The following is a 23,900-nucleotide window of genomic DNA, read 5'->3' as shown; positions in this document are numbered from 1 at the left end:
TAGGAAGAAGAACCGCTTCCTGATCGTTTGTCGGTGAACGTTGGTTTAATAGAATGGTAACAATTGCCTGTCAGCTTAAAATTTCTCCTAAAAGAGGTAAACGTTTGTGACAATCGTCATCTTGCTTTCAAGTAATAAACAGTTGCAAACGTTTTAAAATAAAGACCTATTTCTTTACACAGTCAAAAGTCTTTGCAATCTTCCTAGTAGATATTTTATTTCACAACACAGGTAAGCACCCTAAATGCAGTTCAGCCACTGACCTAGCCTGCTAATGCTATCGGAATAGCTAGATAGTTATGGTTTGAATTCCATGATACTATCATTGAAAGACCACTTGGTCATAGCCCAATATATAGATAGATCTAAATGCAAACACGCCTACCTAGCTATATTTTGCTGGAATTGTACCAGAATGCCCACAGAAGCAGAGAATGTGTGCTGCAACTTCTCCGGTAATGAGAACTATGGCTTTGATAGCCTGGCATTGGCAGAGGTTAGCCTACTCAAGTTGTTTTCTGTCACGTATGACAGAAAAAGTAGCCTACTATAGGAATCTTATAGTATTTTGGGACTAAATATTACAGTAATCTTATAGGAATACTATAGTATTTGGACATACTATAGGTACTATAAGACTACTATAGAAAAACTATAGCGGTTACAGGATATTAGAGTTATTAGTAGTACTTCTACAGTATGTCCCAATTATTCCTATAAGATTACTATAATATTTTGTCCCAAATATTATAAGATTCCTATACTACTTTTTCGTAAGGGGATTGCTCATGTGGTTAGAAAAATGGGCAACACCAGTACCCCTGTTGTCTGTATGACCCTGTACCCAGGATTAGAACCAGTCTGCCTTAGCATAATGTACTCCCTTCAAAATGCACTAAACATTCGACTATGACGACTATGGCCCTCTGTGAGACAGAAGATATGAAAGGTAAGATAAACCTTTAGCTTAAAAGGGACAAAAACTGATGAAACTCCTAAAACAAATATACAAAACAGGTCAATTGTCTATAAACAACTTTATTATATTTACATACAGCAGTAGTACTCAAAGTGTGGTCCGCAAGCTCTCTCAAGTGTTCCACAAGTAGATGTGGTAAAATATAATAGATGAGTTGTTTGCAATATTGAACCAACTTGTATGTAAATCCAAACAGTTCTGCAACACTGATGTAACCTATGCCAGTTTAAATCATACGAATCCTCTGACACCATAAGCAAGGTGCAAAGACAATAAGCAAGGTGGTTCAGTAAGAAGGCCTATTGTGTAATATACTGTTGAAGTAGGTCTACTGTTTTTTTTTTTTTTGCTAGGTGGTCCGTGAAACACTGACAAATAGTAATATTGCAGTCTATTAAAATAATGCAAACACAAAACAAGAACATCCAAACTATGCACAGAATTAACAATGTCTTCTTTTTGCCAGATGATGCAGACATCTGGCCTACAGATCCTTTGTAAAATAGTGCTGGGATTATTTAGGGAAAAAGGTCTGAGTTGTTGTTTCGGCTTGTATTGTCCTGGGGATCCAAAGGGACAACACACAAAACACATTCGTTGGCTGTGATGATTTTATAACATTGCTCTTTGATTGCGCTGGGCCATAGGTGGAGCCATCAGGTGTTATTGTGGAGATGTCGCTTTCATCCTCCTCCTCCTCTTGATCAACCCGAGGTCTTCTAGCTGGCCTTGGATGAACAGGCTTGATGGCAGTAGAGGTAGCAGGCCCCCATGCCCATGGTGTATCCGAAGTGCTTGTATCAATACTCATACTTTTCATGAAGTATTCTGTTTGGGTACCTAAAGTAAATAAATATGTATTACTGTCAAGTTACAAGATACTAATAGTACACAGGACATTCACTATCTCACAAAACTGTACTGGTACAATGGAAACAAAAATATTTTAGTGAATGTGGTAAGGTGTATGATGTACTAAGTAGCACACCCACAAGAAGACATTCGGTAATATCAATTCTATCTGTTATGCAATTCATGGGTTTCATCAGGTCCATTTACACAGGTGTATTAATCAAGCACCATGCAGTCTGCATTCATAATCGAGGTGCTTGATTTTATACACCTGTGGAAAGTGACCTGAAGAAACCCATGAATTGACTTTCCAAAACATTGACGAGCACATAAGAACCTGTATTAGCCTACTAGAAAAAGACTTCTAGAAACTAACTAGTACAACAATAAAAGTTAGATCACAAACCTCGTCCACCTCTCACCATACATTCACACACCATCTTTAGGACTGGCTTTTGAGCATACAAAAATGTGAGCACTTCTCATAATACATTAATGTTGGTCTGCCTCTACAGTTTAGCTGTCCTGTAACCCATGGTGTATGTATGATAGATAGATGGTTACTTTATTGATCCCTTAAGGGTTGTTTGGCTGTATGGTTATATGTCTTATGTTTTAAATGTTTTATTGGAGCTAGTATTATGGCATTATGTTCTATTGCTGTATGTCAATTGCTATGTGATTTAATATGGGGTTTTTTTAGCCACCATGTGCCTAGTATAACATCTTGCCAATGGACTACAGTTGAAAATTAGCCTGCTGGCTAACACTGGCACATTTACAGAAATGTTGATCAATGTGCACTGTCCTTTAAAAAAATAAATGAAATAAAATGAACCTTTGCTTCTAACGTGATGACCTAATGTAGGCTAGAAAGCTGTGTAGCCTGACATGAGGATGTGCTCTGGAAGACATACACACTAAGTAAACAGCAAGTAATCAAACAAAACATCATTGTATGTCAATGTAATAATGGCAAGAAGACATAAATTAGACTGAAGTGTAAATACCTGAGCTCTAGTGATAGCAACTTAGCCTAATAGTGCAGGGGTATTGTGTTTTTGATTTTCCCTGTTTAGACTAGAACAATACCCGTACTTAGTTGAGCATAAAATATTGCTGCTAATATTATTATTTGTGGTTTAACGCTTAGGTTAGAAGATTATAGGTTCAACAAGCTAAATCTCTGGGTAGTGTGGTCAGTTTCTTATGAGTGTAGCTACACCAGGCACGTAACTGAAGCATTCCGTTCGCGTTATGTACTGCAACAATTAGCTTCCAATAGGCCTAATCAATGGAAGTAGCTACACCTGGCGTGCTAGTGGCCTGTAGGCTACGTTCGGGAAAATAGACCATTCCTCTAATGGATTTTACCAGAGCCCTTCCTATTAGACATTCTCTGATTTTACACGTCGCGAACAGAACACTTCAGTTACGTGCCTGGTGTAGCTTCCTGTAATATAGGCTAGCCTAAGCCTAGCTTGTACCCTTTTCATGCATGCTAACGTTAAGAATATGAACATGCTATTTTGTAACAGACGTTAGGTGGAAAAGTTTGTTTGTACTTACAGCCTGTGAGCTGGTGGTCGATCGTCATGACGGTACAGAACCAGGTTTTCAGAACATCGATGCAAAACCACTTTCTAAGGCAGTGAGTGTTGTCGAAATGATTGGAACACAGAACTAATGTTGCACTACTTCGGTGGTGGTGTTCCAACGATAAATCCAAACCATTTCTTCCTCAACTCATGTTTCTAAGGCAAGACATGCAACATTGATGTGTTATTGCCAGAAATAAAACAGGCACGATTTTTTTTCTGCCATGTTGGCAACTTGCTGTTAGCTCCTACTAGCTGCAGAGAGACAATCCCCTAGCCGCAAAATCTTCCAGTCTTCCTGTAGGCGGTCACAAGCCAAGGTGGGCGAGGCCATGAATAGTCAGTTTCCCTTCGGCGTCATTGGGAAGGGCTCTTTCTGATTCGCTTGTTTTTCCGTGTATTTTCTTTCATTGGCTAATGCGGGCAATGGGGGTAGAAGATCATTTTCACGTGCAGCATGCATATGCAACTTGGAGTGAGCTATAGTATTTCGAAAGTAACAAGTATTAAACGGTTTCTCAGTGAATGTGACCTTTAAGTGGTGTTAAATGGCTGTGGAGCACACAACCGATTTGGATATGGAAAAGGAAAACCAGGTCAGTTAATGTAAAAAAACAAACATTTTCCCACATATGTAAGTGAAAAGACATGTTGAGGTGAGTTTAACAAGTGTTAATTCATGTGTCAATTCATGTAGGCCTTCCTTATTTGGTGTACTGACTATTCCCCCACTTGGGGTTAGGGTTAGGAATATTACATTACATTATTACATTACATTTGGCTGACGCTTTTTTAGCCAAAGCGACTTACAACATGGTAACAGTTTAAGTTTTAGAGCAATTCTCAACAATTTTAGGACAATTTAAAAACATTAGAGTGCAGTAAGAATAAGTGCATCAGTGAGTGCTGTTTTTAACAGTTACTTGTCAGTTTAAGACAGCTGGTGAGTGCTAGGATCAGTAAGACTTGTTGTAAGTGTTGCTATGAGAGGAGATGTTCTCTAAAGAGCTGGGTCTTCAGGAGTTTTTTGAAAATGGAGAAGGATGTCCCTGCCCTTGTAGGAACTGGCAGTGTGTTCCACCAACGAGGAACAACAGATGAGAAAAGTTTGGATTGGCTTGAGCGTACCGGTGGTAGAGCTAGACGTCGTTTGTCTGAGGAGCGCAGCGGTCTGGAGGTAGTGTATGTCTGTATGAGGGCATTCAAGTAGGTGGGAGCAGAACCGGAGACTACTTTGTAGGCAAGTGTTAGAGCCTTGAATTTGCGGGCCGCCATAGGTAGCCAGTGTAGCTGGATGAGCAGCGGGGTAACATGTGCCCTTTTGGGTTGGTTGTAGACCAGGTGCGCTGCCGCGTTCTGGATCATCTGTGGTGTATGGTAGGTTTAGCTGGGAGGACCAGCAGTTCCGTCTTTGAGAGGTTCAGCTGGAGGTGGTGTGCCTTCATCCATGTAGCTATGTCTGAGAGGCAATCCGAGATCCGTGCTGAAACCAAGGGGTCATCAGGTGGAAAGGACAGATAGAGCTGTGTGTCGTCTGCATAGCAGTGGTATGAGAAGCCATGCGAACGGATAATCTGTCCCAAGGAGGTGGTGTAGATAGCAAAGAGAAGGGGGCCCAGCACTGAGCCCTGGGGGACCCCTGTGGTGAGATGGTGAGGTGCAGATAGCTGACCAAGCCATGATACGTTAAACGAGCGTCCTGTGAGGTAGGATTCAAACCAGGAGAGAGCAGAGCCGGAGATTCCCAAGTTAGCGAGTATAGAGAGAAGGATGCGGTGATTAACCGTGTCAAAGGCAGCCGATAAGTCAAGCAGAATGAGTACTGATGACCGAGCGGTCAGCCTGGCTTCTTTTAAGGCTTCTGTTACAGACAGCAGAGCCGTTTCGGTAGAGTGGCTGCTTTTGAACCCAGACTGATTTGGATCCAGAAGTTTGTTCTGTGAAAGGAAGTCAGAGACCTGTTTGGAGACTGCTCGTTCAATGCCTTTGGATAGGAAAGGCAGGAGTGAGACAGGGCGGTAGTTCTCGACTTGAGCAGGGTTGAGAGAAGCTTTCTTAAGTAACGGTGTTACCCGGGCCATTTTGAACGCTGTTGGAAATGTGCCGGAGATTAGCGAGGCATTGATCACATGTGTGATAGCTGGAGCGATGGTCGGGCTGATGGACTGAAGTAGGCTCGTAGGTATAGGGTCCAGCGAGCATGTGGTAGGACGGCTGCATGTCAGGAGTCTAGATACTTCACTCTCGGAGAGAGGCGTGAATGCTGAAAAAGATGTTCCAGCAGTCCCTAGAGGTTGTAGGAGTGTGGTATCTGAGTCAGATGCGTTGAGTGGGCATGTAGAGAATTGACTGCTGATTGCCGCCACTTTGTTTGCAGAGCTGCCAACTCTCACACATTGAGAGTGAGATTCATTCATTTGATTGGCTCAACACGCTTTTACACCAATCAAATGCGTGAGGGTTGGCAGCTCTGTGTTTGTAAAAAATGAGGCGAGGGTATCTGCAGTAAGGCTGGATGGAGGAGGAGGCAGCTGAGGGTTGAGTAGCGATTTGAAGGTTGAGAAAAGTTTTCGAGTGTCTGTAGCGCTGTTGATTTTGTCATTGTAGAAAGCCGTCTTAGGAGCAGTGATGCTGGCTGAGAAGGAGGTCAGGAGTGTCTGGTAGTTTTTGAGGTCATCAGTTAGTTTGGTTTTGTGCCATTTCCTCTCCGCGGCTCTGAGTTTGGTGCGCTGCGATCGGAGGGTATCATTTAGCCATGGATGAGAGTGTTTGGATCGAGCTGGCCTTGTGGTAAGAGGGCACAGCTCGTCTAGACACGAGGTCAGTGTGGAGCAGAGCGAGTCTGTGGCCTCATTAACCTCCAGAGAGGAGACGGTGTTGAGTGGAGGTAAACTGGAGGCAACCACAGAGGAGAAGTGCGTTGGAGACAGGTTCCGGATGTTGCGGCGGAACGTGACCATCGGCTGAGGAGCCGGAGGCTGTTCTGTCAGGCTGACGTTGAACTGGATGAAGAAGTGGTCAGAAAGATGGAGAGGCGTCACCATGAGGGTGTCTGTGCTGCAGTTCCGAGTGAAGATCAAGTCAAGCTCTTTGCCAGCTTTGTGAGTCGGTGGGCTTTGAACCAGTTTGAGGTCAAAGGAGTGGATCAGGGCCAAAAAGTCCGCTGAACCTGGGGCATCTAAGTGGATGTTCATATCACCGAGAACAAGAAGCGGACAGTCATGCTCAGGGATGGAGGACAGCAGAGTGTCAAGTTCATCCATAAAGTCACCTAGTTGGCCTGGAGGGCGGTAGATGACCAGCACGTAGAGTTTTGCTGGGGCGATCACTGTGATGGCATGGAATTCGAATGAGACATATTTGTTTGAAGGCAGTAGCGGGGTGAATTTCCATTTGTTGGAGATCAGCAGGCCCGTCCCGCCTCCTCGTCCAGATAGGCGAGGGGTGTGGGATAGCGTAAGGTTAGTGGAGAGTGCAGCCGGGGTGGCAGTGTTCTCTGGTTTGATCCAAGTCTCAGTGAGAGCAAGGAGTTCCAATGAAAGGTGGTTGGCATAGCCAGCTATGAAGTCCGTTTTGTTGACTGCGGATTGACAGTTCCACAAGCCCATGGAGAAGGAGGTTTCTGTAGGTAAGGACCGTTTAAGTTGCTGGAGGTTAAGGCGATTTCTGCCCCTTTTGGCATGATGCCGTTTTCTGCTATGGCCGGTGATAACAGATATGGTGGAATGGCACATTTTTGCCTTTGTCGGAGCCTGTGCTCGGTGAACTTGCACAGGTAAACTTGCTCGTCTTGACCGCGTCCGTCTTAAACGAGGACGGCTGAAACGAGGGCTGCCACTTACGCTGACGCTTCAGCAACAGCCTCTATTGTTATGCTGACAGGAATTGCATGCCGCTGTCCTCGTGTCTCACTAATGATGAATCAGCGTAGACCGCCCTCTGACGTTCGCACAGTTTAGATTGTTCAAAAGGGTGTTAATTACTGTCAACTGAAAGTCCGCCTGCTCACACCGACCGAAACTCGCAGTTTCAAGTAGCCTCCTCCCTCAGCTGTTCCCAAACGCCCAGAGTCCAATTCTAAACAATTGGAGAGGATTGGCCAGTAGTAGCCTATGTGTTCTTGCTTTCTCTCTCCCAACTCACTGCAGTTGTTGAATAGGGTTAGGGTCCTATGTTCCCCGGTCCCATACAAAGCGAGGAACATAGGACCCAAGGAACATACTGTAGGACGCGGGGACCCCACCTATTCAACCCAAAAAAAGTATAATCATTCCAATGATTCCGAAGCTGTTCAGTTAGTTCAGTCAAATCAAGCTTAAAAAACTGCATAGTTCCTTTAATAGTTTAAATTAGTTTAGTTGTTTGATTATACTTTGACAAATGCTTGAATTTGGCATTTTGAGCATAGTTGAATATTGGGGGTGGGGGATATGTCCCCCTCAAAGTATATTAGGCTATGATCACTGCCTTGAGAGTGAAGAATCTTGCTGGGGGCAAGCCAGCCTGACAGGCAAAGACCAAAGAAGATAGCAAACACTAAGTTTTTCAAATAATCTTTTATGGAGGAGAGGTGCCCATCTTTGGTTGGAACAAGTAAAGGCCAGAATCTCCTTTATAATAGAAATAAAGACGCATGAACTTATATTGAATTTCTGCTGTTTTTTTCTCCTTTATTTAACTTGCATTTTGATTACCTTTTGTAGGCTATATTAAGAAGCAAGTATTGCATAGTCAATAGTATTGTGACAAACACATACTACATCAGACATACTTACAGTACATGCTATGTATAATAATTTTTATATGAAGCAAAGGCACAAGATTATTGCACCCTCTATGGCCAACTTTTCCCTTTCCTGCCCAGAAACACTCAAAAAGAACACCACAAACCGACCAGGCACAATGAACTGAAACTAACAGCTCACTGACGTGGGTTTGAGATATGAGCATTTCCTGCCACATTCTATCTAACTTGTCTCTTTGTTTACAGGTTGTGGTCAACACCAGACTAAAATAATGCTATACATAATTCATATGCTCACATAGCCATATATAATCATGATTCTGACCTGTGTAGTTTGTGTTGTTTCAAGATCTTGTGTGTATCAGCTCAAAGCATGTGTTGATGTGTCGATGGTAACCAATGGCGACCGCAGTCAATAGTGTAAGTCAAACTGTGTAGAAATGATAGCTTAAGCAAAGGTTCTGCTGGGATGACTCATAGCTTTTCTTACTCCACCCATGGAATCTTTGCTTGCATTTTTGGGAAAACCCTGCATTCTACGACATTCACTCATTCAATCTGTGCTATAGGTAGCCTATTCAGCAGGCATTTTAAAACTGTTACATCTAACACTTCTTTCTGCTACTCAGTACGCCGACTTTGACGTTCCCTCCACCACCCCTCCAGCCACCACTGCCAGCAGTCCACGTCCATCGGACGCGGTTCGCCAACTGCGTCATCTCCCCTTCAGCCACCACCACCACTTGGTCCCCATCTCGATGTGGGGGGGGGGGGGGGGGGGCCTTCTTCCATCAGCAGGAATTGAGATCCGCTCATCTCTGGACGGATCAGAGACCGGGTCCATGGCAAAGACTGTTACCTATTCAGAACACTTTATTATGCTTGTATCCAAGCTATTCCTTCTCATATTAAATTATTAATTGATTCTATTCTGTCTACAGAGTCTTTCTGGTAGAACTGTTTTGTCTGTGAGCATGGTGAAGTTAGTTTCACTTTGCCTGTGAGTTTAAAATATTCCAAAAATAATTCCGTGGAAATGCATGGATTCTAGTTGCTGCTACTGAAGTAACTGGTATCCATGCATTTCCACAGAATTCATCCTGTCATACCTGTTCATTCTTACTCGTCGCTCGACTTATCGTGACTAAATTCAAGATGGCTGCAAACGCTAAAGTTCGTGAAGATACTGTCTGTATAAATCGTCTTGTAAGTAAACTACCAGTGCTTTTTCAAAGTTCTGTAAGTAAACTACCAGTGCTTTTTCAAAGTTCTCAATGTCTCGTTTTAAATGTCAGGGCCCTCGGAAGTCTACCAATGAAGTGTGGAGATACGTTGAGCCTCATAAATGGTGTAAAACAGTGATTTATTTGCATGGCTAGGCCGATGCCGAGGCACCCCCATTGAAAAAGCTGTTGGTAGCATCGGCTAACTAGCGCCAGATTTTGAAGTGCATGGGACAAGCCGAGATGGGCTATGAGACATACGTTCACACTCTGTATCATGTTTCAACACACTTTAGGTCAATATCACACCGGAATTCTCCTTTAACTTCCAACAAAGTTACGTCTTGCCGGAGCCGTCTGCGTCTCGCTGCAACGATGCGCCATCTGGTGGACAAACTACTACGTAACACTGGAAATGCAGCCAAATGATGATGAATATTTGGTTTTCCTTTAATCCTACTGAATTTGTAATTATGTATTGGCCGTTCTAATTGCCGATACCGATAGTTGGTGCGTGCCTGTGTGTGTGTGTGTGTGTGCGTGTCTGTGTGTATGTGGATGTGTGTGTGTGCATGTGTAACAGAGTAAAAAAAGTTGCTAGTTAAATTATATTAAAAGTGATGCAACTATGCCATCTAGCGGCAGGTTGATTCAGTGTGACAGTGGGATTCGCATTGCGTTTACTCAGACTGGAGATTACGAGATACTGGGTAAGTCAAGCAATTTGGGATGTCTGGGATAAACAATGTTTTCTTGTAATTCTATGTATGTCTCGTATTTTGTCATGCAATGTACTTATAATGATTTCAGTAAACTATTTTGAGCTTAGTTGATGATTTATGTGTGTTGTAAAGTCATGTTACAGAGATTGGCAACAAAGCATATTTTCATGTGAACTAGCCTGCGAATTGTCACTTGCTTTACATGTTATTTAGATTGTTGTCCCGAGATCTATTTGCTGAACCCACAATTCCACACGGTCATACCTTGTTCCAGGTCTACTCTTATGTTGTGTAAATGGTTTCATTGTCATGTTACTCTCTATGTGCAAGCTGCCTTATAGCTTTATACCTTATCTTATAGATAAGCAGCTCGCGCTAGTTTAGCTATATTGCAGACCAGCGTGGTAGGTTGGAGATTAGCCACATGTGCTCGAGTGCTGCGTTTGCCATGATAAACACGTCCCCTATTTTGTTATTTCAATATAATGTAAAATGGATCAAGTAGTTTCACTATTGTAATGCTGAAATGTAGGCTACAGTATGTTGTGTGTAGAGATTATAATTTAGCCTAAGGCTTATATCAGATATTCTAAAACTTAGCCACTATACGATCACACACAGTTTTATTTTGTTTCATAGATATATCACATACATTTGCAACTAGCACAAATACATTCAAGTATTTGTAGGCTATAGTATTTACCTAGACTGGAGATTACGAGATACTGGATTGTTGTCCCGAGATCTATTTGCTGAACCCACAATTCCACACTGTCATACTTTGTTCTAGCAATAAAGAAACCTGATCCAAGTGGTTGTCCGTGGTGATGTGTAGAGGCAACAATAGAATGGAGTGACCCGTCACACATGTGTGTGTTTCTGTCTGTGTGTGTATGTGTGCGTGCGTACTTGTGTGTGTGTGTGTGTGTGTGTGTGTGTGTGTGTGTGTCTGTGCCTGTGGATGTGAGTGTGTGTGCATGCGTGATTGCGTGTGTGTGTTGATGTATGTATGTGTGTTTGCGTGAAAGAGTGCGTGTGAGAGAATATCTTCTTCCAGCAACCCTTCGCTCAACACCACCATCTACAGGCCAATAAGTGTACGTGTATATGTATATGTAGTATATGTGTGTCAATAATAGGCTATGATAAATTGTAAAATCAATGCTTCTTAAAATTACACATTCTGTATGCATTGTGCCACAGTTTTCAGAAGCAATCGTTGTAGAGGGAAACAAAAAATAAGAACCACTAATTCATAGCAGTCCTTTTAGGCAAGTCCCTCCACTCGGCGGCCATATACCAACGTTTTATGGGCACTCATCGGGCACAGTCTTTGGGTCGAACTGCACGTGCGCAAGGCTTCACGACACCAATCTTGCTCCAGCGGCGAGATCACAACAGATGATTGGCACAATGTCTTCACAACACATCATATGATTGGCTCAATGTATTCACATCACACCACATGATTGGCACATGTGCAAGGTTTTAGCAACACTAATAGATGCTTGATTGTCTCAGTCATCTTTGCAAAGGTTTTTGGTAACCCAAGGAAGTGGTTGCAGCAAGGTTTCCCACAGGCCATGTGATCATTTGCCTTCCCGGTTAAGAACTAGATAGCTGATTCACTCTCACCTTACATCGAATCGAATGAATTGAGTGGTGCAGCAAAATAGGTAATTCAACATATTTCCGTCATGGTTTGAAGAAAAATAAGACTGGTTTGTGTAATTCCAGTTGTGGTCCAAGTACAGTTATTTACAAAACTCACTACATCCTCTCAATCAATTGCAAGTGCCATAATAATGCTGCACATGTGCAATAAACACATTTGTGTGCAAAGTGTGGCCAATTTCTTCTTTGATGTTACTGGCCAAGTACTCTAAAAAAGTAATAAGAAACTAAGTGAAGCCTGCTCCACACACAGAATGTTCAAGACAATCAGTTGTGTAGGATAGATGTTTCAACCAGCTGTGGTTTTACTGGCAGGAAATTAACAGTTTAAGGGCCAGTGTCCACCAATCATGTTTTTTGCGCTGATGGCGCTCTCAACGTATAGAAAATAGCGGGATTGGTGGGCACAGGCCCTAACTCATGGTGATCTGCATGCTTGTTGCATTTTTTCAGTTACCCAGTTCTCGGTTCTCAACATGAGGGGTCGAAGGTTTCGGTTTCCTGACCACTTCAGAGAAATGGCATGATAAATTCAACAATCATCAAACTGGAAGTAGAATTCACTTGAAAAATGATGTCAGTTTCATAGAAAAACCACACTCCTCCCACGGTGCTTCACCTGATGCACGCAATAAAGCCACTACAAAAATATCTTTCAAAAGTGAAACAGTATAGTAACAGTCATCTGACACTCCATCACAATGTTTGCCCACGTTTGTCTCTCTCTCTCCCTCACTCTTGTTTCTCACTTTAAGTATCTCTCTGCTGTCCTACCTCTGAATCATGGCAACCATTACTGAAACCACCAAACATTTCCATCCGCAACCACTAACTTTGCTCCACCTCCAACCTCTGTCTTGAGTCACTTAATGTCACTTGATGTCAGGTTAAAGTATTGTCAGAAAACATTACAGACTCTTAGTCATCACTTGATGTCTAATACGACATAACGGCTGCTGCAAGGACAGAATCAAGGTAAGAGCTCCAGTTGAATATGCACAATAGCTACGTAGAAGACATTGTTCTTTGTTTGACCTTCTTGATCTTCAGGTTCTTCACAAAGAAAATTATTAACAATATAAATACTTGACTAGGCAACACGGACAGTTTCAGATACCTACTCAAGTTAAAGGCCCATTGAAGTAAACATTTGTTTCATGTTGTTCAGACTGTGAATCTCCAGTTCTATTTGGAAGATAATTTGAAAACTACAGCAACTGCACTTTAGTAGCTGCTAGCAAAGATCTTTTCAGGAAATAGCAAGATAACCCATGTGTGCTGGGATACTTTCCTCACAGAAGACTGATTATGTCACTTAAACAGGTTATGTTTTTAAATGTCAGTTTATAATCTCTTGCAAGATCTTGACAAAGACAATCCCTCCTTCATTCATGTTGCATATTGGTTGTGACACACTGTAAAAGTTCAAAAACCATGTCTTTGAAGTAAGATAAACAAGCCCTCCCCAAAAAACAGCTGAGCAGAGAGCAGAGTTGAGAAGAGGTAAAGGAAGTTGAAGAATTGTAACAGCTTGCGATTTTGAAAAGTTTCATTTTCTATTTCATTATCTGCAACACATCTGTGGTCAAATTCAACATAAGGTAGATAAGATGTGAAAAAACGACTGTGATTTTTACACCTCAACCCAAAGTGTCTTCACACCTGTGACACTGTGTGAACACAATGATTTTTGTTCATTTAAAAAAAAATCAGCAGTATATCATATAAATACATTTTTAATGCCACAAACTGTTTTAATAAAACCAAAATGTTGAGTTTGAGGGTTAAAACTGATCCCTGCAAAACACTGTTCTGTTACAATTAACAAACTGAGGATTTTTAGAGAGAGAGAGAGAGAGAGAGAGAGAGAGAGATTTGAATGATTTGAATCATAGACTGCTGTTTTTTGTGTGTTTATTTGTTTGTCTATCATAAATATCAGACCTTGCTCCTTTCCACAGACCCAACTCCAGGCCGTTTGACCATGAGTGTTTTACTAGTCACCTTTATGGTGGCTATCTATCTTACCCTCATACCCCAAACTACCCCGTCCTGCACCAAAGGTTCCCCCAGCGACTGCAACGAGGCCGAGTTTGCCCCAGGATCCAACCTGGCCGGTGAAGGCTTCGACATCACCAAGATGCAGCGCAAGGGAGCCTTTGTCATCGACATGAACCTATGGAGACGTGAAAACAACACCTGCATGCTGTGCAGGAACCCGTATCAAGAGGGCAAGATGCAGAAAGTCCCAGCAGCTGTGGTTCACTGGAGACCCAGTCAGAAATGCAGCATGAAGGTGGCCAGCTCTCAGCACCAGTCGAGCGAGTCCCTGGTCAGCTCCAGCACCTCCAGCGTGGAGAACAACTGGACAGCTAACTTAGGAATAGATGCCAAAGTGGGGAAAGGCACTTTGATGCTGGCTGGGACCAAGTCAAATTTGGCTGAGTACTCTATGGAAAAAACAAAGAAGGACAAGTTTACGTTCTTAAGCCATAAGGTGGTCTGTGGTTTCTACGGGTATGTTTTTATATTGTTTATTTCTGAGTTGGCAAAACCGAATCAACATTAGCAAATCCGATACAGTAATCAAAGCCAACTGAATAACAGTACACAGTTACTGAAGTTGACAGTAGCCTATATGTGTTTACATACTGTACTTACATTACATACATACCTACTGGGTTTACATTGCTATTTTTGTTACACATTAAAATGTATTAAATGATACCACACTTTTAAATGCGACATAGAGATACATTTTTACTCTTCACCTATGGCTGACTCTCTCTGTTGCCATGTTCAGCTACAGCATTTCCAACCAACCCCCTCTCCACCCAGAGTTTGAGCGCGCCATACGTCAACTTCCAAAGAAATACACCAGTGAGAGCAAACAGCGCTTCTACAAGCTTATAAGCAACTTTGGCACTCACTACATGACAAAGGTAAGCATGCGGAGCAGGTTATCCGTGTGACATATGAGTTACATTCGTTTACATTATGTCTATAATGCCAAGCCTCATGGCAGAAAAATCATTTTGCTGTTCTGATATGTCAAAAGAATTTATCTGATGCCAGTAATGTATTTCATGAGAAGAGAGACCCTCAGTGTTATACCTCCAATAATTTACACAAATGAAAAAAAAAAAAAATTATGTATTTGGTGCAATGTATGATTTTAGCTGATTTTGTTGTACAAAAAAAACACTGTACTATACACTATACACAGCTGTACTATACCAATATCTGTTTTCAGAGGCAAGTCTGACAGAATTGATACTACTAATAACTAGATGTACCGCAGAGCGGTACAAAATATGACCGCCGCCCAGTTCAGCACATTTTTTCCACAAAAACAAATCACGCTGAAAGGCCTATATGATTCTGTCTCACTAAATTGCATTATCCACACTCAATTCTCACTGGTATCTGCTAGACAACAAGTACCAAAACATGATTAGTTCATAGATTTCACATGTAAAATTCATTTTATACAACCCCACCTCCATCTTGCCTGTTCATAATTCTGAGAAATTCTTGATTGTTTGTGTTATGTTTATGATATGTGTGTGGGTGTGTGTGTGTGTGAGAGTGTGTGTGTGTGTGTGTGTGTGTGTGTGTGTGTGTGCCTGCTTGTGTGTGTGCCTGCGTATGTGCCTGTGCATGCAAGCGTACATATGTCTACTGTGTGAGTATGTGTCATACGTATGATTACTGTGAATGTATGTGTGTGTGTGTGTGTGTGTGTATCTGTTTGTGCACATGTGTGCACATGAAATGGGTTAACATGACCCCTGGAGGCAAACATACGGAAAAAAATGGTCATCCTAGGCCCTACAGTTCTCAACATATTCACAGAGAACTGTGTCTGCCCTACCCTCCTTTCGGGGGGTCCAGTCCAGCGGGGGGGCTACAGATCAAAACAAAAAATGACGGTTCCATGCTATCCATGTGGGGGTACATGCCCACCAAGTTTTGTGTACCCCAGTCTTTCAGTGTCCCGGGAATCCTTGTTGGTGTACGTCACTAAATGTACACATAAATTATTTTATTGTAAGGCCCCCCATGAACGAAAGTACACAAAACTTGGCATGCATTCGGAGGGTGTCATAATGATCCTACACTTTTAATTTCGTGCAGTTTTGACCTTGTCAGCCAGAGATATTGTGATGAAAACACCTAATTTTTTACTTTTTTGTGTTTAACTAGGTGGCGCTATACATGAAATGAGTGGTTATGGAATGGGTTGACATGGCCCCTTGAGATCAACATACAAAAAAAAAATGGGCCTCCTAAACCATACGGTTTTCGAGATATTCACAGAAAACTGTGTCTGCCCTACCCTCCTTTCGGGGGGTCCAGTCCAGCGGGGGGGCTACAGATCAAAACGAAAAACGATGGTTCCATGCTACCCATGTGGGGTTACATGCCCACCAAGTTTTGTGTACCCCGGTCTTTCAGTGTCCCGGGAATCATTGACGGAAATTTGGGCATGCGAAAAAGAAAAAAAAAAAAGAAAAAAAAAAAAATCTGACTAAACCTATATGACCGCTGCTTCGCTGCGCGGCGGTCATAATAATAATAATAATTGCTTGCCTTCAGGTGACTCTGGGCGGGATGGTGCAGTCGGTGACCAGCATCAGGCAGTGCATGGTCTCTTTACAGGGCCTGAGCGCAGACGAGATCCAGAGTTGTCTGAATTTGGAGGCTGAAGCCAGCGTAAACCATGGAGGGACCGTGGAGGCAAGAGCTGAGTTCAAGCACTGTCAGGAGGAGAAGAAACGGATGGAGACCAAGAACAGCTTCTCCAGCAACTTCAATGACAGGTGAGCTGACTAAAATTTCCCTCGGGATGAATAGCGTATCTATCTATCTATCTATCTATCTATCTATCTATTTATCTATCTATCTGAGCTGAGGAGTTAGTGGGAATACACCTGTGTGGTGCTTGAGACATGGTACATGTTTATGTGCACTGTCCTAAGATATTCTTTATGGTATAGTGGTCTGTCCTAATATCTTCTTTATGATTTAGTGTACTATCATAAGATCTTTTTTATGGTACAGTGTCCTAAGGTCTTTATTCGTGAAATGATAGGCAATGTGATAATGGTGATACAAACAATCAAATTTGATATTTTTCCCTTTGTCCTGACAGGCTCACAGAGATCTTTGGTGGCCACTACACTGACCCTGAGCTTCTCTTCTCAGCAGACAAAGACCCGAGTGCCTACAAGGAGTGGCTCTCCTCCCTGCCAGTCAACCCAGACGTGATTTCCTATTCACTGGATCCCCTCCATGAGTTGGTGACCCCCAATCATCCAGTGCGAAAAGAACTACGCAAAGCAATTAAGCATTACATTTTAGAGAGTGGACTATGGCAAAACTGCTCTGAGCCCTGCAAGTCTGGTGTCAAAAGAAACCCAACGGAGCCCTGTGTGTGCAGTTGCCATGGCAATCCCGGGGTCGGTAGTGACTGTTGTCCCACCAAACGCGGTCTCGCTCGGGTTGTCATCACCGCGGTGAGAGCCTCTGGCTTGTGGGGGGACTCCACCACAGCTACAGACGCCTATGTGAAGGTCTTCGACTCCCAGGGCATCCAACGCGGACGAACCCCTGTAATTTGGAACAACAATTCACCTGAATGGAACATGCCCTTTGACCTTAGTGATGTCATTCTCTCTCAGACCAGCATGGTGAAGTTCGAGGTCTGGGACGAGGACAGCAAGTGGGATGACGACCGGCTCGGAACTTGCACAGTGAACCTCAAGGAAGGAACAAAGGAGGATGTGTGTCACCTGAACCACGGGCTGTTCTTCTACAAACTCCAGGTGGTCTGTGGTCCAAGCCTGAGTGGCCCGTCCTGCTCTGAGTATGTGAGCTCTCCCATGAACGGTCACCTGGAGAGGCTGTACGTGTCTCGTCATGCCCGACCCATACCGAAGGACATGCTCGTGAAGATGGGAGTATTTCAGGACGGATACCCTTCACTTTCGAATCTGACTGACCCAAATTAAACTTTTGTTTTATTTGTATTGTTTCAGACAGGATGTATTTACTCAGACAGAATAATGATGATGATCAGCTCTATCACATTACATTATATTTATGCTAAGTCCTGAGATCTAGTGTCTCTTTATATAAAACTTTATGCAAAGTAGTGCAAGTGCTATGTATTTATTTGTTGCATTATTTGTTTATTGTTTTTTTTTTTATATTCTGTGCTGTTTATGTAATCCTGTTCTTTGAAAAGAAATAAGAACTTGTTCTTAATGATCTGCCTGGTTAAATAAAGGCCTGGTTAAATAAAATAAAAATTATGCATTTGTAATGAAAGGCACTTTTTGTACAGTTCAAATGTCAATCAAAAGGTAATGGCATATATAGGCAGTGCCGTATATAAATTTGGAAGAACCAAACCATATTGAGATAAGGCTCTTAAGAGCATATTGCACACTTTCTACTCTCCCCTTTCTACTGTCCCCTTATGGGCAAAGTTTTAAAAGGTGAAAGCCTCAGGCTGCCTATAGTATTTGTATGTGGATTATTCAAAGCCTTAGGTGCTCTTGAGTGAGTGCATTGTTGTGTAATGTAGGAGGCAGCTATTTTCAGGCTTTATTTAGAAATCTGATGACCACATTGATGTATCGACTGAATGATTCTCAGAATGACAGTCATGCTGTTGTTAAACCTCAGGGTTAACAATACCAGTCACTGTGGTGAAAACATTGGTATAATGGTATTTTATGGGAAGTGCCAATGCTTTCTTTATTTAATTTATTGGATGTATTGTATCTTGCTTGTGATGCATGTTTTTAGTGGTCTTGGAGCCTGGTAATAAACATTATTGGAACTAAAATGTATTGTTGTGTTCATTGGGGGCCAAGCAGTGAAGCTGCGAGGCAACCCATAGTGATTCTATGTGTTCTTCTTCTTATTATTATAACGAAACGATCATTTGCCATTGAACCATACAGTAAAAAGTTGGGAAATTTGGCACATTGATTCGGTACAGTCCTAGGATTCATGTCACCAAGTTTCGTGTCAAGTGCTCTATCGCCACCAATGTGTCAAATTTTGCATTACATCTATGCGCTTAACGTTTGAGCCGTACACATTGAGGTATATTTGGATTCCTTAGATGAGGCCGAACTCAACGCACCCCATGACGTCAATTTCCACCATGTTGGATCTTCCGCCATATTGGATTTAATCAAAAACAACAAAAAAAGGCATCAAAGGTCAGAAAATTTCTCCAATTTTCACGAAACTTGACGCAGATGATCGTCAGACCATGACTCACAAATACATTGCTTTTTGGAGCCATATTCAAAACCTGTCGCCTGTCGTGACCAATCAAGTCAAACAGGAAGTGAAGTGATATCTCAGCAAGGCTTTCGCGTATCAACACCAAACTCAGTACATAGTCTCGAGAGGGAGTTAAGTAATTTAGAGACGAGTGACCATCGCAGGAAGTGCATCATAACAAAGGGACGCCAGATCCTCTTGTAACAGCTGTTTTACTCGGTGATGCTGCAGACTCATAAAATTAGTTAGAACATAAGGCAGAAAAACGACAAGTTTCCTCATGCTGCTTCCTTTTGTTAGCCTGACGAGCCAGACCCACATTAAAATGTAGGGTCTGGGCACTCACCGTTCGCAGTGCTCAGTCCGAGGGGCGGGATAATCAGTTGTCTTTCAAATTCCCTCTGCACGCAATAGGACAGCGGCAGCGCTATGAGTCCCATGCGTTTCCCACCAGCGGAGCTAGTTGGCTAGTTCAAACGTTTGCCAACTTAATAAAAGCTTAACTCGTCACACTGTTCGCCAACAGCAACATCCATCTTATTTGTTTTCAAGTAGCGCCATCAATCATTATGTTAAGCCCACCTAACAACTCTATACACGATTTCATTGGCCTGATTAAGTTTCGATTTCAGGAGCTCACAAGCCAACGGAGAGTTGCTAGACTAGCCCTGGCAGCAAATGTAATTTGCTGCCGCTAGGGGCGCGTCTAGATTTCTAGGCTATCCTTATGTTGGAATGTGCAAAAAAGTACAAACAATCAAGAGGATGCCTTCTTGTATGTGATTTCTGCAACAGTGATACTGCAAACGTGTTGCCTATTGTTGATTTTATGCTGTAGTGTAAAGCATGTCACACAGTAGGCTAGCCTACAGAAAACACGTAATTGATGTGATATAATGATAACTTGTTAAATGTATGCCTACAATGGTTTATTAAACATCACAGTCATTTATTTCGTCAGTCATCATGTTCATGTTAATGAATAGGAAGGACATTTAAACCATAGCCATAAACCAAAATTTCGCGCAATATCTGGCGTGAGTCCCTATGCGTGAGTCACAAGCTCCTCCCAGCTGACTCTGGCAGATCACGTGAACAGTCAGTCAATAAATGTGAATTACGAATAATAATAAAAAGCTTCTACCTAATGTGACTATTTTTTATATAAACTGTAAAAGAAAATACATGTTTCCCAGGACCCAATTCACCCTTCGCTAAGTCCCGCCCTCCTTAGTTACTGTTGCTATGCCTGGCAAGCTCCTCTGTCAAATACAGTTGGAATTTCAGCTGTGAACAAAACCGTTCATGAGTTATTTAAGGAGAAGTCGAATGTTTTTGTTTCATTCGACTCTCCTGGTCAGAATTAATGGAACGAAAGAAACATACCATTTAAGCTATGTACTTGACAACATATCATGAATGGTACTTCAAATAGGTGTTATTTTAAATAGATTGCTGATGGGCTATACATCTTGGTGAATGTCTGTTACAGTAACAACTTTTTGCCGTCATCGTGAAGCGTGTATCTCGCGGTTATGGAAATATCATGCAATATGTCATTTTTTATAGTTACAACAATATGTGTTCCCAATTATATCATGTTTCTATAGTGTAACATGTTATTTCACTGTGTCTTTACATGGGTTAGGGCACCACACATCCAAATAAGTGCCCTTCATGACCCACAGGCCTTCAGTCTCCACAGGTTAACATGGCAAAACTCGAAAAGCTTGTCAAATCTTCCGTGCCTAGTGACGGTTTGCTAAGCCATGATTGGCCTGTGGCGGTTTTCGAGTGTGGTTTAGCGAAGGATGAATTAGGAGGAGGCTCAAGAAATGTGGTAAATTTTGACCACTGTGTGGCGCTATAATCACAGGAAGTATAGTCATTTCAGCAACGCTTTGACATATAAAAACCAAAGTCAGTACATGGGGTCAGGACCCAATAAGGAGGAGGCTCAATTAATTTAATGACCTTTGACCACTAGGGGGCGCTATAATCAAAGGAAGTGGGCTCATATTTCAGCAATGCTTTCACGTATCGAAACCAAACCACCCTCTTCAGTCTCTGACATCACTGCACGACAAGGCAACATTAAGGAAAGCCAACTGCATCTTAGAAGACTCTACCCATGTCCTACACAGAGTTTTGAATGGCTGCCCTCTGGCAGGCGTCTGCGCTGTCCTCTGGCTAGGACTAACAGGAGGAAGGCCACCTTTACTTTTGAGGCTATTCGCCTGTTGAACTTGAATATGCTCCAAGTTCCCTCCTCCTCCATCTCCTGGGACTAACCCCCCCCCCCCCCTTACACTCCTGTCTGTCCTGTTCTTTCTTTGTCTGTCCTGTTCTTTCTTTTGTCCTGTCTTATATGTTGTGTTATGTCTTATATGTTGTGTTATGTCTTATATGGGCTCTATCTTGCACTCAAGCGCAATTGACTTTGCGCAAGTCGCTTTGTGGGCGGAGTGGTCTGTAGTAGCTACATTACTCATGGGTGTGGTTTGGGCGTAACGTGCAATAAACCAATCAGAGTGTCATCTCACATTCCCTTTAACAAAGTTCCATAGCGGATTGCTATTATGATGGCGGATTTGCCAGGCGCAGCCAGGAACGGTTCACAGCGCTATAGTCAGTTGGGAACAGTTTGCTATTGATTTTTCCTCTTGACAAAATGTAATACAGAAATTTCACTTTCCAATGTTTTGGGATCACTCTCACTGAATCACGAGGTTATGAATGCATGGTGATATTTTTGCAATGTAATCTAACATTACCTCACTATAGACAATGCAGATCTTCTGTCAGATAAGCTCTCCTCTCCCGTGCTGCTGCTGGGGCATTTGGGTTAAATGGCATCGGCATGTAGTTCAACATCACGTCTCATTAAGTCCTCTAATATTTCCTAATTTATGTCATCAACATATCCGTGATTCGTGGAAATAAGCACGCTAGATTTATACCTATTTTTTCACATCGGACACCACACTGATTTCCCTCGTGTAGCAATATTTGTCCTTGTAATTATGTATGGTTTGGAGAAATGGGAACTGTGTCGTATAGATGAGAGGAGCAAAGTGCATTGCGCAACACATCTGCCCAAGCACCTTACCATCAGGCAACTCAACAACGAGAAACAGTTTCCAAGTTGACCTAACTTTCCAACTCTGTACAGTATCTCATTAACTGCATGACAGTAGGCTATTTACAATATTTTATGTAAAGTAGAGTTTGTAAACACGTTATCATCAACTTAATGCACGCACAACTTTTGTTTGAGCAGGAGAGAGAATAACAATGAATGGACGCAGCAACTACAGAAATTGTAGCCAAGGCTGCTTGCTGCTTTCTTTTACTATCTATGGTTGCTGGTTAACAGCACATAATAAGCTGATTTAAGCTAATTCACAAACTCAAGACTTCAAGGCCATCATGGATATAAAACGGTTTTTGAAAACAACGAAAGGATGGAGGGAAAATAGCAAAGCTTGGAGGTGCTTGTCAAAACCTTAGCGCAGCTGGAATAATGCTTATAGGCTGATGTTAAAGCGCACACAATGTTTAAAGCCATACACAACGGTAAATTGGAACAAAACTAAAGGTAACTTTAGCCTTTATAGGGCTGTATAAAGTTGTCCAAATTAATAGGTCGTAATTAGCCGTTGTTTTTGTAAAGATATTGCATGTAGATGTACTATATAGGGTACTAAATTTTTAGTTGACTAATGCACGAACAAAACCGGGAAACGGACAAATATTATCAAGGCTTTGAATGTTTCCATCTGTGCACAGGGTGTCTGTAGATCGGTGTGCATAGCATTCATTCCTGCAGGGCCTGGCGATATTCCGGCAGCCTTTTTCAAGGCTGACCTGCTCACTTCAGCTCTGTGCCAGCGCGGGGAAGGCGCACCAGAGGGAGCCAGCGCGCCCCACCAGGAGAGGGACGGGACACGCGTGTGGTTACCGCGTGATGCACCAGGGACCCCTCTGCAACAGTCGGGCCGAGTAAGCAACGAGTTGCCCACCCTAGTGCAGCGCTTGGACTTGGGGAGCCCGTTGCCGAGTCAGAGCAAGGGGATACAAGTGAGTCTCCGTCAAGCCGAACATGCCACTGCGTCGGTGCACGTTGCCAACGCAAGTTGCCCCGATATAAGGGAGACGAGCCATTTGAAACATTCCTGGCTCAAGTACAACTCGCCGCCAACTTCGGGGGGTGGACAGGAGAGGAGACCGGAGTGCCAGTCGCACTGGCTCTTGAGGGCAAAGCACTCCAGGCCCTATTGGATCTACAGCCAGATGAACAAGCGAGCTGGCCAGCGTTGAAAGGAGCACTACAGCGCCGATTTGGTCAGAAAGTTTTTGCTGACGATGCCAGAGACAAGTTGGCCTCACGGAGACGAGACGAGACGGAAGGATTAGGGGCGTACACTGCAGACCTTCGCCTCTATGCCCGCCGGGGCTACCCTTCGTTCCATGCTGTCCAACAGGAGGAGCTGGCGCTCCAGGCGTTCGTCCGGGGCCTGCAGCCTGAGCGATTGAGGGAACATATTCATCTCCGTTCTCTCGATTCGTTGGGTGCAGCTCTCGAAGAGGCAGAGCGGGTTGAACACATCCTCCTGCGATCCGCCGACGGCAGACACCGTATCCGTCAAGCCGACATCAGCGAGAGTGAGGAAGAAGGGGAGGAAGCAGCAGTACGTTTTGCCACCGCAAGCACGTCACAGCGCTCCTGTAGGCTCTCGAAGATAACATCTCGCCGGTCAGATGGGTGCTTCCGCTGCGGCGAACAAGGTCATGTAGCTCACC

General features: G+C 43.0%; 1 protein-coding gene across 1 annotated transcript; it reads left to right on the top strand.

Moving 5' to 3' along the window:
- The first annotated feature begins 12,446 nt into the window (after nt 1–12,446).
- LOC121706132 (perforin-1-like) lies at nt 12,447–18,635 on the top strand. Its single transcript, XM_042087619.1, has 5 exons — nt 12,447–12,767; nt 13,754–14,309; nt 14,596–14,734; nt 16,392–16,615; nt 16,948–18,635. Exons 2-5 carry the CDS (start codon nt 13,777–13,779, stop codon nt 17,804–17,806), a joined length of 1,755 nt encoding a protein of 584 aa, XP_041943553.1. The 5' UTR covers nt 12,447–12,767; nt 13,754–13,776; the 3' UTR covers nt 17,807–18,635.
- The last annotated feature ends 5,265 nt before the right edge of the window (nt 18,636–23,900 follow it).

The sequence above is a fragment of the Alosa sapidissima genome, chromosome 3, assembly GCF_018492685.1.
Source record: "Alosa sapidissima isolate fAloSap1 chromosome 3, fAloSap1.pri, whole genome shotgun sequence".
NCBI lineage: Eukaryota > Metazoa > Chordata > Actinopteri > Clupeiformes > Clupeidae > Alosa > Alosa sapidissima.
Note: the sequence above shows the minus strand (reverse complement) of the source record. Positions and strands in the feature narration are given on the sequence as shown.